The 16,633-nt window shown below is 49.5% G+C and overlaps 1 protein-coding gene across 2 annotated transcripts in view; it reads left to right on the top strand.

Annotated features, from left to right (window-relative positions):
• Positions 1-16,398, top strand: part of LOC140389798 (retinal rod rhodopsin-sensitive cGMP 3',5'-cyclic phosphodiesterase subunit delta) — a 90,591-nt gene extending 74,193 nt beyond the window's left edge. For both annotated transcript variants that reach the window (XM_072474331.1, XM_072474333.1), the window contains exon 5: positions 15,409-16,398. In XM_072474331.1, the coding sequence (XP_072330432.1) occupies positions 15,409-15,490 (82 nt within the window). In that variant the 3' untranslated portion in view covers positions 15,491-16,398. The remainder of the gene's footprint in view (positions 1-15,408) is intronic.
• The last annotated feature ends 235 nt before the right edge of the window (positions 16,399-16,633 follow it).

Raw genomic sequence — 16,633 nt, 5'->3', positions numbered from 1 at the left:
CCAGATCAAGTCTGGTGTGGAAAGACCTGTAGATGGTCTTTCCGACATGCCAATTGAGGCCCTTAATTGGGAAATTAATGCCCGCTTTATCGTCATGTCAATGCGGGGACTACAACAGCTCATGGATGTTAGCCCATTATTCATGTGCCCACTGCTGCTACTAGGCTGCAGAGGGAAGGTGGGGAGTGGGGCTTAAAGGGTTGACCCTGAGACCCTCTGAGGGGTGGTACCAGAAGGGCCCACCTCGTCGCCAGATGATCCTGCAAGACATGATGCATGGTTGGATCGCGGTGGAGGGTTGGTGTGGAGGTGGTGGGGTGGAGATGTTGGGGTGTGGAAGTGGTGGGGTGGAGGTGCTGGGGTGGGGATGGTGGAGGGGGTTGCGGGGGTGCTGGGGTGGAGGGGGGTATGGGGTGGGGGTGGTGGAGGGGGGTGCTGTGGTGGAGGGTGTGTGTGGGGGTGCTGGGGTGTGGAGGTGCTGGGGTGGGGATAGTGGAGGGGGGGGTGGGGGTTGCTGGGGTGGGGATGGTGGAGTGGGGGTGCTGGGGTGTGGAGATGGTGGGGTGCTGGGGTGGGGATGGTGAGGGGAGGGTGTGGTGGGGCGCTGGGTTGGGGATGGTGGAGGGGTGCTGGGGTGGGGGTGGTGGAGGGGGGGGTGTGGAGGTGGTGGGGTGCTGGGGTGGGGATGGTGGTGGGGTTCTGGGGTGGGGGATGGTGGAGGGGTGCTGGGGTGGGGATGGTGGAGGGGGGGGCGTGGGGGGTGCTGGGTTGGGGGGGCGGGGGCTGGTGTGGGGGCGGTGCCACTCGTGCAACTCGGGGACACTGCAACTCAGCGGGAGCTCAGTTGATTCCCCGATGTTGACCTCTGCCTCGGTGACTGCCCGGTCCACTATCTCCTGCAGCTGTCTCACCCTGGACCTCAATTCCTGAAGCTGTAGAAACAACACGACAACACACCTTCTCCTCTCATTCGTTGGCTCAGTATCTTCACTTCCAGGCAGTTCACTCGAGGAGGTGCAGAACTCTGCTATGGTCATGGTGTTACTCTTGTAGTAAATTGTTATATTGAGTATTTTTTTGTTCTCTTTGACCTTCAATTGTCTCAAGCAAAAATTCTTTGTACCACTATGTTAATTATTTTTTACTCTCTCTCTCTGGCCATGATCATATTAAGGTTCTTTTAAAGGTAGTTTCTCTAGTCTTGATTTTTCTAAAAATGTTTTTTTATTCTGTAGGCCATATTAACCATTTCATGTCAAAAAGGTGCTGGGGTGGGGTGCTTTGGGCATGATCTAAAGGAAAGACTTCTAATATGGTGGCGAGTGGGAATTGCCGGGTGTTTCCCGTCAGTTGATCCGACGAGGCAGTTACTGGTACCTAATATTCATTAGGGCACATAATGAAGCCCCATGGGCTTTACGCTGGAACTAGCTGTCCCGAGCTGATTTGTCTGGACTGCGCTAAGCAGCTCCCCACTAACAAGGGGGGAGTAGCTCTTAAACCAATCCCGTGGAGCAAACCCCAGACGACACGCAGCCATGCCACCAGGCAGACCAGCCCCACGTTTCGGTGATGGGGTGGCCCAACTGTTGGATGCGATGGAGTCCAAACGGCATACCCTGATCCTCTAAGGGGTAACGGGTCAGCCACAGGGCAGCCAGTGCCGCCTGGGAGGCAGTGGCAGCAGCCATCAGCGCATGAAGTGTAACTAGGAGGACTGCCACCCTGTGCCATAAGAAGCTTAACGACCTCCAGCGGACCGCACAGGTGAGTTGACATCGGCCCCCTGGCATCAGTCCTGCCTGCCAACCCTGCTCCCCCATCCCAGACGGCCCTGTGGTTGGCACCGCACCACCCCTCTCTCTCTCTCTCTCTCTCTTCCCCCCCCCCCCCCAGCACAATACCGCACCAGTGCTCCAACGCGCCCCCCCCCCCCCTCCCTCCCCGATGATTGAAGCGTGCGGCTCATGATGCTCTCTCTTTGTCCCCACATGAGAATTTGGCCCACAACAGACGGAAAAGGGCGGCGGGGTGCCAGTCATCAGAATCCTCACCCCCTACGAGGAACCCCCCTAGGGCAGCACGGTAGCATTGTGGATAGCACAATTTTGCTGTGGCAGGTTGTGAAGGGCACAGCAGATCACCACAAAGAAGGCGACGCCTCCAGGGGGTGTACTAAAGTGCACCACCAGAGCGGTGGAGACATCGCAACCACATTTTAAGCACGGTGATGCACTGCTCAATGACAGCCAGGGTGGGCATGTGACAGTTGAGGAGTATTTATCTAAGATCTGCCTGATTAGTCGAGGTTGTGAGCTACCAGACAAGGTCTTGTGAATATCTAAAGTAAGACTCGCTATATGGGAGTTCTAATTATAGTATCCGCAATGTGCCTTGCGTTCACTACCTTCAGTGTACAGGCGAGACTGTGGCTTAGATGACAATCTTATCCTTAACGTCGACTAAATAGTTCTAATTCTTGAGAGCTAGGCATGGGCAAGTGAGCCTCCAGACAGCCTCAAAGGATGAGAATATGAGTCTTAGTTAAATGTTACTCTTATTTATTAAAATAGACACGGATCTGTATGGTAAAATATATACGCAATTTTTTTTTTTTAAAGGGTAATGCAAGTGTTTTGATAAATGATACAGTTTGACAGATACAGGATACGTGATGAGTTAGCCTGTGACATTCTTAACTACATAATTGATTAAGCTACAAACATTTCATACTCACAACGACTAGTTGTCTCGGAATTCGATGCTCAATCACGAGCAGAATTCTACGAGTCGAGATTGCAGTTTAAACACCTAGTAATATCCTAAACAGCTCTCCAAGCGAAACTCTAACCTTCGCAGCTTTTGCTTGAATATTTATATTGTTTTTACACTCAGACAGAGCTAGGGAGTTCGAGGGGAGTTTTAGCATAGCCCCTGTTTCTGAAAAACAAGTTAACTCCCCACAGTTATTTCGAGACAAAGAACAGTCTCTCTCTTGGTTGGCAAGGCCTTAGTTTCAGGAAGGCCTAACAGGGCATCTGTTCCTAACGATACAAGGTTGATACCTCCGGTAGCTATCTCCAGAAAAACACCAGCCTCCCTTCTTGGCAGGGTCTCTTGCCAAGCAGTAGCCCCCATAGTAGCAAGGCCACTCTACAAATGATATCCCCCCTTAGTTGGCAGAGCTTATTTCCAGACAAGACCACAAGACTTAATGAGTTCACTGCATCTGGACTCTTACAAGGATAATACATATTAAAAAACATTATTGCAATAAGTAATAGTTTACATTGATAATGGACTTCATCAGTCATCAGTTTTTAATATAGGGTTAAATATATGATTTCATATAAAATCAATTCTGATCAGCCTTTAATATGGGTGGATACCGCCACAGGCACATAGGCCACGTGATAGCGGATTTCCGCATCGGTCATCGGCCTCCGCTTTGGCGTCATTAGCTCGGGCATCTTGGGCTTGGTCCAGGACAAAGTTTATATAGTCAGCTGCCCGGGCAAACAGGGCATCCGTAACCTCACGGATGCACTTATGGGCTGTAGCTTGTGAGTCCCCGCTCGAGCCCTAGAATTAATCCGAGGCATAAACATTCAGGGCACCGGTTACCTTGACGGCCACTGGGAGCAGGTATCCTGCTCCTCCACTTGGTGCCAAGTCCGCAAGGACATGGTACAGGTGCCGCATCATCCCCTTGTTGAGGCAAAGCTTCTTGCGGCACATGCTGTCTGACGTCTCTTCAAATGACCAGCGACGCCTGTACACCTTGGGCAGTCGCCGGCGTCTGGCCGCCTGGACTACCACCGCCATCAGGAGGGCAGCTGCTGCAGGGTCGACAATATCATCGATACTGTGATATCAGTAAGGAATTGGAGAGGGTGAGACACTGATGACCAATTATGGCTTCCACCCCGGTACCCTAAAATCCCAAAGCCTCCCCCATCCTTGCATTCCCTGCCATCTCTCGGGGTGCCATCCAACGAGCCAGTTATGCAGGGGGACTCTGCCCTCTATACGCACCCTTGGCCACAGAAGGGACCCCTGAGCACTAGACCAACGCTGGGAACAGCACTGGAAGAACCTTGCTCAGGTTAAACCCCCCCCACCCCCCCAACCCTGCACCATATTACCGCGGATGGGGCTCTGTCCTGGGGTTTTTTGGTGGGACGGAGAGGTAGCAGGTGAAGTTGCCCTTGGTATGGGTATACACAATCCGGGGGGAGGGTGGCGAGTCAGACCCATGGATGCTGAGCCCCCAGCCCAGGGGCGACCCCCACCAATGGCGGTCAACCCGACTGGGCCCCTGGGCTGACTGCCCATTTTCAAAGATGTTTACTCACCTCCTCCGATCCCCACAGCAGCCATTGCACTAGCTTCACATTTTTAAATAGGTGTTCCAAAGGCGGTGGCCACGTGACTGCTCACTAGGGAGGCCATTAAATAGGGGGTCATTCCCATTAGTGGATTAGAGATTGGCCATGGTGATCATTGGTTTCTCGCCACGCCGCGGCGGGAGTCAGATCTCGCCAACGGGTGTGGGCTGGTTAGATTGGAAAATGATTAGCGCGGTGGGGCAGTGGCGAACTGTTGCCTCATGGCGCCGAGGACCCGGGTTCAATCCCGACCCGGGTCACTGTCCGTCTGGAGTTTGCACAGTCTCCACGTGTCTGCTGCTTGGGTGTCTCCCCACCCCCCCCCCCCCCCCCCCCAAAAACAACCCAAAGGGTGTGCAGGCTAGATGAATTGACCACACCAAAATTGCCCCTTAATTGGAAAAAAATAATTGGATACTTTAAATTTATTTTTTTTAAAGCTTGGAAACCGATTGGCACTCGGCATGGTTCCTGATTTCGAACTCTCCTGCCGTCTAAAAATCTTGTTCACATTCGAACCCGGCACGGCAATTAGGTCATGCTCTTTTTCTTGGCTTATCTCCCACCCAGGTGATGTTCAGATTATCAAATTCAATTCTCATCAAGGTTTGTATGTTGTGTCCTTTTTCCATAACTTTATTTCCTATTTCCTCATACCATTTTACATCTACAATAGTTAGCATATTATTCAGATTGTCTGGAGAGACTTTACAGTCCAATAAATTATTCTTACAATATCTTTGAAACCAAAATCAAACATTCTTTTTTTTTAATTTAGAGAACCCAATTAGTTTTTCCAATTATGGGGCAATTTAATGTGGCCAATCCACCTATCCTGCACATCTTTAAGTTTGTGGGGGTGAGACCCAGGGAGAATGTGCAAACTCCGCACAGTCAGTGCCTTGGGGCCGGGATCGAACCCGGGTCCTCAGCGCCGTGAGGCAGCAGTGCTAACCATTGCAGCACTTTGCCGCCCCAGAAATCAAACATTCCTACTTGATTCCAGGCAGTAGCATGTTTTGATTCTATGTCTTTCCCTTAAGTGACCCAAATTAAGCTGCAGGTGTGTTTTTGGCACTACCATATTTAAAGCAGCTCTATGCTTAAGCCAGCTCTAATTCTGCATTCGGAGTACCAACTTTGTATTAAATCTAATATCTGTACTTTGATTATCCAGTAGTTCTTGATATCCCTTTGGTTCTACAGTATCGTTCCTGTCATATTTCTCTTTTTACATTTCATCTCCCAGTAAAGCAGGTCTATCAAAATGTGAAGACTTGGGGGCGGCATGTGGCGTAGTGGCTAGCACTGGGACTGCGGTGCTGAGGACCCGGGTTTGAATCCCGGCCCTGGGTCACTGTCCGTGTGGAATTTGCACATTCTCCCCATGTCTGTGTGGGTTTCACTCCCACATCCCAAAGATGTGCAGGTTAGGTGGATTGGCCAAGCTAAATTGCCCCTTAATTGGAAAATAAAATAATTGGGTACCCTAAATTTAAAAAAGAAATGTGAAGACTTTACTGTGCCAGCAGACTGCATACAAGTGCTGAGACTGCCTAAGAGCATAGTTTTGGATAACCTACCCAATCTTTGTAAAATTGAACATCTCGACTGAAAATAAGATCACTATTTCAGGTTGGACATCTAAAAGTACCTGGGTTCAGCTGATGACCAGTGGTTGGCCACACAACATGCTATTACTACAGGTACACTGATGTCTAAATGATGAAACTGTCTGGGATAGGTGGACTTTTGGTTACTTGGCCCTAAAATAGACATATCAGTTAAAGGCACAAAGCAGATATGTTCCTGTTACTTCTTCCCTCTTTTGTTTATGATTAGTTGATCCCATTCTGAAGAGACCATATGAATATTGCAATGCTCATTACATTTGTGAAAGTGTATAGAAGAGGACAAAGATAACGTGATTAGCCATGGAATTACATAAATGTCAGTTGCTATTACAAAATTTGACTGAAGATAGTCTTGTCAGAAATATGGGGCGGGATTCTCCCCAACCCGGCGGGGTGGGGGTCCGGGCGCCGAGGAGTGGTTTGCGCGCGCCGGCCGGCAGGGAAGGAGCTTGGCGCCACGCCAACCGGCGCTGAAGGGCCTCCGCCAGCTGCCGCGAGTTGGCGCATGCGCGGGAGCACCAGCGTGTGCTAACGTCATCCCAGCGCATGCGCAGAGGGATCATCTCCGCGTCGGCCATGGCGGAGGACCACAAAGCCGACATGGAGGAATAGAGTGTCCCCACGGCACAGGCCGATCGGTGGGCCCCGATTTTGGGCCAGGCCACCTTGGGGGCAACTCCCCGCGCCAGATTCCCCCACGCCCTCCCGAGAATCCCGGAGGCCGCCCGCGCCGCCAGGTCCCGCCGGTAAGGAGCTACTCTAATTTACGCTGGCGGGACCAGCAAAAAACAGGCGGCCACTCGGCCCATCGCGGGCCAGAGAATCGCCGGGGGGGCCGCTGCCCCGCTGACTGGTGCGGCGTGATTCCCGCCCCCCGCCAAATCCCCGGCGCCGGAGAATTCGGCAGCTGGCGGGGGCGGGATTCACCCCCCCCCCCCCCCCCGGCGATTCTCCGACCCGGTGGGGGGTCGGAGAATCCCGCCCATGATTTTCATTCCACCCAAAAAGGGCTGATGAGAGCATTTCAAGCAAACAAAGTTGATCAAAAGTTGTCAAAACAAACATCAACTCAAGATGAATTAACTGGACTTCCGGGTGCGGCGATGACCAGCTAAGTCGCACGTTTCGGCAGCTCCTGGTGGAACGGACTTTTGGGCTCTTGATAGGAGCCCCAACGGCAATTTTAACGGCAAAAAACACTGTGCAGTAATCCAGAAGGGAATCCCCCCTGGACACGGATGGAAAAAAGAGAGGAAAGTGGCCGGATTGCGGTGGATCCTCTAGAGCAGCGGCCAGGAAGGCAGGCACAAAGCAAGATGGCATCGGAAGGAGGCAGTTTAATATGGGGCCCTGACCAACAAGAGTTCCTGCGGCGTTGCGTGGAAGAACTCAAAAAGGAGATGAAGAAGGAGCTGTTGGCCCCGATATTACAAGCGATTGAGGGGCTAAAGGAGGAGCAAAAGACCCAGGAACAGGAGCTTCGGGTCGTGAAGGCAAAGGCTGCTGAGAATGAGGACGACATACAGGGCCTGGTGGTGAAAACGGAGATGCACGAGGCACAACACAAAAGGTGTGTGGAAAGGCTGGAGGTGCTGGAGAATAATGCGAGGAGGAAGAATTTAAGGATTCTTGGTCTTCCCGAAGGTGTAGAAGGCGCGGACGTCGGGGCATATGTGAGCACGATGCTGCACTCGTTAATGGGATCGGAGGCCCCAACGGGTCCGCTGGAGGTGGAGGGAGCCTATCGAGTTATGGCGCGAAGACCGAGGGCTGGAGAAATTCCTCGAGCCATAGTGGTGAGATTTCTCCGATATAAGGACAGAGAGATGGTCCTCAGATGGGCAAAGAAAACTCGGAGCAGTAGGTGGGAGAACGCGGTGATCCGCGTATATCAAGATTGGAGTGCGGAGGTGGCGAGAAGGAGGGCAAGCTTTAATCGGGCCAAGGCGGTGCTGCACAAACGGAAGATTAAATTTGGAATGCTGCAACCGGCAAGACTGTGGGTCACACATCAAGGGAAACACCACTACTTCGAAACGGCAAATGAGGCGTGGACATTTATTATCGAGGAGAAACTGGAGTGAGCGGGCCAGAAAAAGAACGTTTGGGACAAAGTGGGGGGGTGAATATGTGGGATGAAGGGGGGGAAAAGAGGGAAGAGATGACTTCCCAAGTTGTTAATCCTGCGACCCTGTAACTTTTCTCTCTTCCCCATGTCGTGGGGGAGGGGAGGGGAGGGAGGATGAGGAGCTGAGGGCGCCGGCCATTGGGGGCGGGGCCAAAAGGGAAGCGCGGGCTTTGTTCCCGCGCTATGGTAATCACGGCGGGAACAGGGAAGCAGGAAGGAGGGGGCCCTCGCACAGTGTGAGCCGAGGTCACGGGGGGGAAGCCGAGGTCGGCCAGAGTTTGCTGACTTCTGGGAGCAACATGGCGGGTGCAATTACGCTAGTTTGGTATCTAGCGGGGGGGGGGGGGGGGGGGGGGGGGGGGGGGGGTGTTAACTGGGTTGCTGCTGCTGGGGAGAAGGGGGAGCTGGTATTGGGAGGGGGGGTCGGAGCGGGGGGGCGCCGCTTGGGGGAGATACGGCTACGTGGGAACCGGGTGAGGAGCTGGATTGAAAAAGGAGATGGCTAGTCGTCAAGGGGGGGGGGGGGGGGTAAAGAGCCCCCCAACCCTGTTGATCACGTGGAATGTGAGAGGGCTGAACGGGCCGAGTAAGAGGGCTCGGGTACTCGCACACCTAAAGAAACTTAAGGCAGATGTGGTTATGCTTCAGGAGACGCATCTGAAGCTGATAGACCAGGTCAGACTACGCAAAGGATGGGTGGGGCAGGTGTTTCATTCAGGGCTAGATGCAAAAAATAGGGGGGGTGGCCATACTAGTGGGGAAGCGGGTAATGTTTGAGGCAAAGACTATAGTGGCGGATAGTGGGGGCAGATACGTGATGGTGAGTGGCAAATTGCATGGGGAGGCGGTGGTATTAGTGAACGTGTATGCCCCGAACTGGGATGATGTCAACTTTATGAGGCGTATGTTCGGACGAATCCCGGACCTAGAAGTGGGGAAGTTGGTAATGGGTGGAGATTTTAATACGGTGCTGGACCCAGGGCTGGACAGATCGAGGTCCAGGACCGGAAGGAGGCCGGCTGCAGCTAGGGTGCGTAAGGACTTTATGGAGCAGATGGGAGGAGTAGACCCCTGGAGATTTAGTAGACCTAGGAGTAAGGAGTTTTCGTTTTTCTCCTGTGTCCACAAAGTTTATTCACGAATAGATTTTTTTGTTTTGGGAAGGGCACTGATCCCAAAGGTGACGGGGACGGAGTACACGGCTATAGCCATTTCGGATCATGCTCCACATTGGGTGGACCTGGAGATAGGGGAAGAAAAACAACAGCGTCCACCCTGGAGAATGGACATGGGATTATTGGCAGATGAGGGGGAGTGTTTAAGGGTGAGGGGGTGTATTGAAAGGTACTTGGAACTCAATGATAATGGGGATGTACTGGTCGGAGTGGTCTGGGAGGCGCTGAAGGCAGTGGTTAGAGGGGAGCTGATATCTATTAGGGCACATAAAGGAAAGCAGGAGGGTAGGGAAAGGGAGCGGTTGTTGAAAGAACTTCTGAGGGTGGACAGACAATATGCGGAGGCACCGGAGGAGGGACTGTACAGGGAAAGGCAAAGGCTACATGTAGAATTTGACTTGTTGACTACGGGTAATGCAGAGGCACAATGGAGGAAGGCACAGGGTGTACAGTACGAATACGGGGAGAAGGCGAGCAGGTTGCTGGCCCACCAACTGAGGAAAAGGGGAGCAGCGAGGGAGATAGGGGGGGTGAGAGATGAGGAGGGAGAGATGGAGCGGGCAGCGGAGAGAGTGAATGGAGTGTTCAAGGCATTTTACGAAAGATTATATGAAGCTCAGCCCCCGGATGGGAAGGAGAGAATGATGTGCTTTCTGGATCAGCTGGAATTTCCTAAGGTGGAGGAGCAGGAGAGGCTGGGACTGGGAGCACAGATTGAGACGGAGGAAGTAGTGAAAGGGATTGGGAGCATGCAGGCGGGGAAGGCCCCGGGACCAGACGGATTCCCAGTTGAATTTTATAGGAAGTATATGGACTTGCTGGCCCCGCTTCTGACGAGAACCTTTAATGAGGCTAGGGAAAGGGGGCAGTTGCCCCCGACTATGTCAGAGGCAACGATATCGCTCCTCCTAAAGAAGGAAAAAGACCCGCTGCAATGCGGGTCCTACAGGCCCATTTCCCTCCTGAATGTGGACGCTAAGATTCTGGCCAAGGTAATGGCAATGAGGATAGAGGATTGTGTCCTGGGGGTGGTTCATGAGGACCAAACTGGGTTTGTGAAGGGGAGACAGCTGAATACAAATATACAGAGGCTGCTAGGGGTAATGATGATGCCCCCACCAGAGGGGGAAGCGGAGATAGTGGTGGCGATGGATGCCGAGAAAGCATTTGATAGAGTGGAGTGGGATTATTTGTGGGAGGTGCTGAGGAGATTTGGTTTTGGGGATGGGTATATCAGGTGGGTACAGTTGCTGTATAGGGCCCCGATGGCGAGCGTGGTCACGAATGGACGGGGGTCTGACTATTTTCGGCTCCATAGAGGGACGAGGCAGGGATGTCCTCTGTCCCCGTTATTGTTTGCGATTGAACCCCTGGCCATAGCATTGAGGGGTTCCAGGAAGTAGAGGGGAGTACTCAGGGAGGGGAGAAGAACACCGGGTATCTCTGTATGCGGATGATTTGTTGCTATATGTGGCGGACCCGGCGGAGGGGATGCCAGAAGATAATGCGGATACTTGGGGAGTTTGGGGATTTTTCAGGGTATAAACTGAACATGGGGAAAAGTGAGTTGTTTGTGGTGCATCCAGGGGAGCAGAGCAGAGAGATAGAGGATTTACCGTTGAGGAAGGTAACAAGGGACTTCCGGTACTTGGGGATCCAGATAGCCAAGAACTGGGGTACATTACACCGGCTTAATTTAACGCGGTTGGTGGAACAGATGGAGGAGGACTTTAAGAGATGGGACATGGTGTCCCTGTCATTGGCGGGTAGGGTGCAGGCGGTTAAAATGGTGGTCCTCCCGAGATTCCTTTTAGTGTTTCAGTGCCTCCCGGTGGTGATCACGAAGGCTTTTTTCAAAAGAATCGAGAAGAGTATTATGGGTTTTGTGTGGGCTGGGAAGACCCCGAGAGTGAGGAGGGGATTCTTGCAGCATAGTAGGGACAGGGGGGGGCTGGCACTACCGAGCCTAAGTGAGTACTACTGGGCCGCCAATGTTTCAATGGTGTGTAAGTGGATGGGAGAAGGGGAGGGAGCGGCGTGGAAGAGATTGGAGAGGGCGTCCTGCAGGGGGACTAGCCTACAAGCAATGGTGACGGCACCGTTGCCGTTCTCACCAAAGAAATATACCACAAGCCCGGTGGTGGTGGCTACATTGAAAATTTGGGGGCAGTGGAGACGGCATAGGGGAAGGACGGGAGCTTCAGTGCGGTCCCCGATAAGAAACAATCATAGGTTCGTTCCGGGGAGAATGGATGGGGGATTTGGAGCATGGCAAAGAGCTGGGGTAGTACAACTGAGAGATCTGTTTGTAGATGGGACGTTTGTGAGTCTGGGAGCGCTGACGGAAAAATATGGGTTGCCCCAAGGGAATGCATTTCGGTACATGCAATTGAGGGCTTTTGCGAGGCAACAAGTGAGGGAATTCCCGCAGCTCCCGACGCAGGAGGTGCAGGATAGAGTGATCTCAGAGACATGGGTGGGGGATGGTAAGGTGTCGGACATATACAGGGAAATGAGGGACGAGGGGGAGATCATGGTAGATGAGCTGAAAGGGAAATGGGAAGAAGAACTGGGGGAGGAGATTGAGGAGGGGCTGTGGGCTGATGCCCTACGTAGGGTAAACTCACCGTCCTCGTGTGCCAGGCTAAGCCTGATACAATTTAAGGTGTTACACAGGGCGCATATGACTGGAGCACGGCTTAGTAAATTTTTTGGGGTAGAGGATAGGTGTGCGAGATGCTCGAGAGGCCCAGCGAATCACACCCACATGTTCTGGTCATGCCCGGCACTACAGGGGTTCTGGGTGGGGGTGGCAAAGGTGCTTTCGAAGGTGATGGGGGTCCGGGTCGAACCAAGCTGGGGGTTGGCTATATTTGGGGTTGCAGAAGAGCCGGGAGTGCAGGAGGCGAGAGAGGCTGACGTGTTGGCCTTTGCGTCCCTAGTAGCCCGGTGTTGGCCTTTGCGTCCCTAGTAGCCCGGCGCAGGATATTGTTAATGTGGAAGGAAGCCAAACCCCCGGGTGTGGAGACCTGGATAAACGACATGGCAAGGTTTATAAAGTTAGAACGGATTAAGTTCGTGTTAAGGGGTTCAGCTCGGGGGTTCACCAGGCGGTGGCAACCGTTCGTCGATTACCTCACAGAAGGATAGAGGGAATGGAAAAGAAGTAGACAACAGCAGCAACCCAGGGAAGGGGGGGGAGGGGGGGGAGGAATTGGACGGACTCGCAGAGATGTTATTGTATATGTATAATATGTATAGGTATTTGTTATAGGTAATTGTATATTGGATTGTTGGATTGTATTTTTGGAGAGTATTTATTTTGGACAAGGCAGTTGCCATTCAGTTTTGTTTTTGTTTATATATTATTCATTTATTTGTTTAAAACTGGCCACTGTTATTTATATTGCTTTATTGTTGTGTAAAAGAAACACTACGTACTGTTATGTTTGGCCAAAAATCTTGAATAAAATATATATTTTTTAAAAAAAGATGAATTAACTGAAGATAAAGTGAAAACACAAAAATAGTCTTATACCTTACTCTGCTCATTAAAGGTTGAAGCCAGCATTATGCCAGTTAGCCTGCTGGATATGCCTAGAACATGTGGAGTACCAAGATTATGTAAAATGTTTTTTAAGCCTTCCAAACCAAATGGCCCAGCATTGGAACTGGTCATTAATCAATTCCTGTGTTCTCAATTGAAGCAAATATTGTCCGTTGGTCTCGAGCGTTTGACCTTAACATTGTTGTCACAAATTTCTATTAGGAGGATCGAGTAATCACAGTAACTTGGGAAGAGTTCTGCTATATAACCATCAATTTGTCCCTTCAAAATTCCTTTCAGGGCTATCAGAACTTTTTTTTCCATTTGTTCATGTATGTGGGTGTCACCAGCAAGGCTAGCATTTGTTGCCCTAATTTCCCTCGAGAGAAGTTAGGAGTTAACCATATTGCTGCAGGTCTGGAATCACATACAAGCTGAACCAGGTAAGCACATCTTCCCTCAAGGACATTACTGAAACAGATTGTTTTTTTTTATAACCATCAATGATCATTTCATGGTTACTGAGACTTGCTTTCAATTCCAGTTTATTTTAATTTTCATCAGCTGCATGGAGAAATGTGAACCCACGTCCCCAGAGCATTATGGGGAGCAAATCTGTAGAGCAAAACTGTAGATTTCCCACCTACAGTTGTTGACAGGGCCCTCAACAGTGTGGGGTCCATCTCCCGCGCTACTACTCTCGCCCTTCCTCCCAGAACAAGGATAGAGTCCCCCTCGTTCTCACATTTCACCCCACCAGCCTCCGTATGCAAAGCATAATCCTCTGCCATTTTTGCCAACTCCAGCGTGATGCCACCACCACACACATTTTCCCTTCCCTCCCTCTGTCAGCATTCTGCAGAGACCGTTCCCTCCGAGATAATCTAGTCCACTCCTCCACCACACAAAACACCTCACCCATGGGACCTTGCCATTCAATCGGAGAAGGTGTAACACCTGCCCCTTTACCTCTTCCATGCTTAATATCCCAGGCCCAAAACACTCAATCCAGGTTAAGCAGCGCTTTACTTGCACCTCTTCCAATTTGGTTTATTGCATTTGCTGCTCCCAATGTGGTCTCCTCTATATCGGAGAGACCAAACGCAGTCTGGGTGATTGCTTTGCTGAGCACCTTCGGTCTGTGCACATTCAGGACCCGGCCTTCCTGTTGCTTGCCATTTTAACACAAGACCCGGCTCCCTTGCCCACACGTCCGCCCTTGGCCTGCTGCAATGTTCCAGTAAAGCTCAACGCAAACTGGCGGAACAACATCTCATCTTCTGGTTAGGCACGCTACAGCCTTCCGGTCTCAACATCGAATTCAGCAACTTCAGATGATTAGCTCTACCCCACCTCGACCCATTTGTTTTCATCCCATTTCATTTTAACCATCTTTCCTATCCCTTTCCCCCCTTCCCCTCCCCCCACATCTACATCTGTCACAGTTTACCCTCTGATGTTAGTTTCTCTGCAGTTTGGCCTTTCACATCTTTTGTTCTCTCTGGGGATTGCCATTCACACTCTTTCCCCTTGGTTTCTGTGGCTATTAACACTCCATTTCCCTGGGTTTCTGTGGCCATGACTCATCTTTCATTCTCACTCCACAGTATAAATATTTGCCATTTTCTCTGTCTTTAGCTTTGACAAAGGGCCATCTGGACTCGAAGCGTCTTTTCTCTCCCTACAGATGCTGCCAGACCTGTTGAGATTTTCCAGCATTTTCTCTTTGGTCCCCAGAGCATTAGGCTGGCCCTCTGAGTTATTGGTCCAGTGTCATTACCATTATGCCATTATCCCCATTACTTAATTTTTTTAATTTAGTCTCTTGCACAATAGTAAATTCTACAATGTCATGCATGCTCCTTGTTTTTATATCAGGAGTGCATAGATTCATTGTTGTCAATTGGTAAAGAAAAAATCTGCAGATAAGGTCAAAGACAATTCTGTTATCTTTAACTACAAGCTTAATAGAGGACTGAATCACCATCCTCCTCACTCTATAGTACTGTTCGCTAATGCTACATCACTGTGCTATCTAATATTCTGCTTAAATGATTCAAGATGGGCAGCACGGTGGTGCCGTGGTTAGCACAGCTGCCTCGTGGCGCCGAGGCTCCAGATTCGATCCCGGCTCTGGGTCACTGTCCGTGTAGAGTTTGCACATTCTCCCCATGTTTGCGTGGGTTTCACCCCCACAACCCAAAAGATGTTCAGGGTAGGTGGATGGGCCACGCTAAATTGCCCCTTAATTGGAAAAAATGAATTGAGTACTCAAAATTTGTAAAAAAAAAGCTTCAAGATGTTTAGGAAAGAACACATCGAGAGAAACAATATATCTTTTTTTAATAAATTACACCCACAATAAATTCTTAAGCATGCGAAAAGAAGAAAGGAACTGTATATATTGTGCGTATAGAAAAACCCTCGGCCATTAGAGTTGTTTGCTTTCATCCAATTATTTAGAGATTTTTGACAAATGTAACTTCTAAATGTTGTAATTCTAATTGTTTTAATTTTTTTTCTCTTTAACCAACAGTGGGAATGTAGTCATAGAAACCAAATTCTATGACGATAATCTTCTTGTAAGTACTTCCAAAGTCAGACTTTTCTACGTCTGAAGTGAATTGTCTACCGTTTAGTACAAAATGTCTTGCTGATGGCAGATGGATGAGACACTTTTCAGCGTCATGTGACCAATGGACCAGCTGTACCTGGATGGCAACTGGCAAATTAGGTTCTTCAGAATTGATTTAGAAGATTTGAAATGAGCAAGACTCTCAGTACAAAAGAACAAGACTTTTGTATAAGAAATATGGGCAGTGATACTTAATACAGTACTTTCTTGAGACCAATGTTGTACATTATTTTAAATGCTATTTGTTTTGCTTTGAATCTCTATACACTATTTTCCTTCCATAAATTGTACCGTACATTGTTGCACTTCAAGTTACTTTAGAATTTTGGCCATGTTAATTATTTAGTTCCTTTTTAGTCATTGCTGTAATTTGTGGCACATTCCTCAGTTGTAACAAAGTGTAAAATACTCCTTATATGTCATATATGATTATAATCCATAATGAAGTAAATGATAGGGCTGAGCAACAGTGCAGTCTCAGTGAAATAAAAGCTGTTGCTTCTGTATTTTAAAGTCAAATGTAGTTCATTTGTACTGTACATAACGGTGCAGTATCATTTTATAGCATGTTTTGTTTACAATTTAAGGTTCAGTATTAAATGGATTAGCTTAAAATAACTATTAAGTGGATAATCACAATCTCTGAATCATAACTAAAGGATTAGCAGCTCAGATTTTGCTGTACCACCAGAGATGCAATACAAAATATGTACAATATGTTAGTGAAGAGTGGCAAAGGTTATTCATTCAGTGGCAAATTGATTGCTGCCAGCCACTGCATCCCTTAAGTAAGCTACCCATTTATAATATTTTTCCAGCAATTCTGCATGCATAAGCAGTACAGGTTTCAACTGGGTAGATGAAACAAATATTAAATCTTTTTTTGCAGAACTGTTACTCTCACCAGGAAATCATTTGTTGGATTGCAGTTGTATTTGTCAGCAAATTTTGCCTTAATCTCTGTTTCTTCACTTGTAATTCTCACACTCCTTTGTAGGCTGCCTGGCTGTGGTTTCCCCTTTGAAAAATACCCAGCCTTTGCCCAGCAACACAGGATATTAACAATTAACTCCTTCAAAGTTCTGTGTAAATTTTAATGCAGTATATATATATATATATATATATA

This window comes from Scyliorhinus torazame, chromosome 14, assembly GCF_047496885.1.
Source record: "Scyliorhinus torazame isolate Kashiwa2021f chromosome 14, sScyTor2.1, whole genome shotgun sequence".
Classification (NCBI taxonomy): domain Eukaryota; kingdom Metazoa; phylum Chordata; class Chondrichthyes; order Carcharhiniformes; family Scyliorhinidae; genus Scyliorhinus; species Scyliorhinus torazame.
Note: the sequence above shows the minus strand (reverse complement) of the source record. Positions and strands in the feature narration are given on the sequence as shown.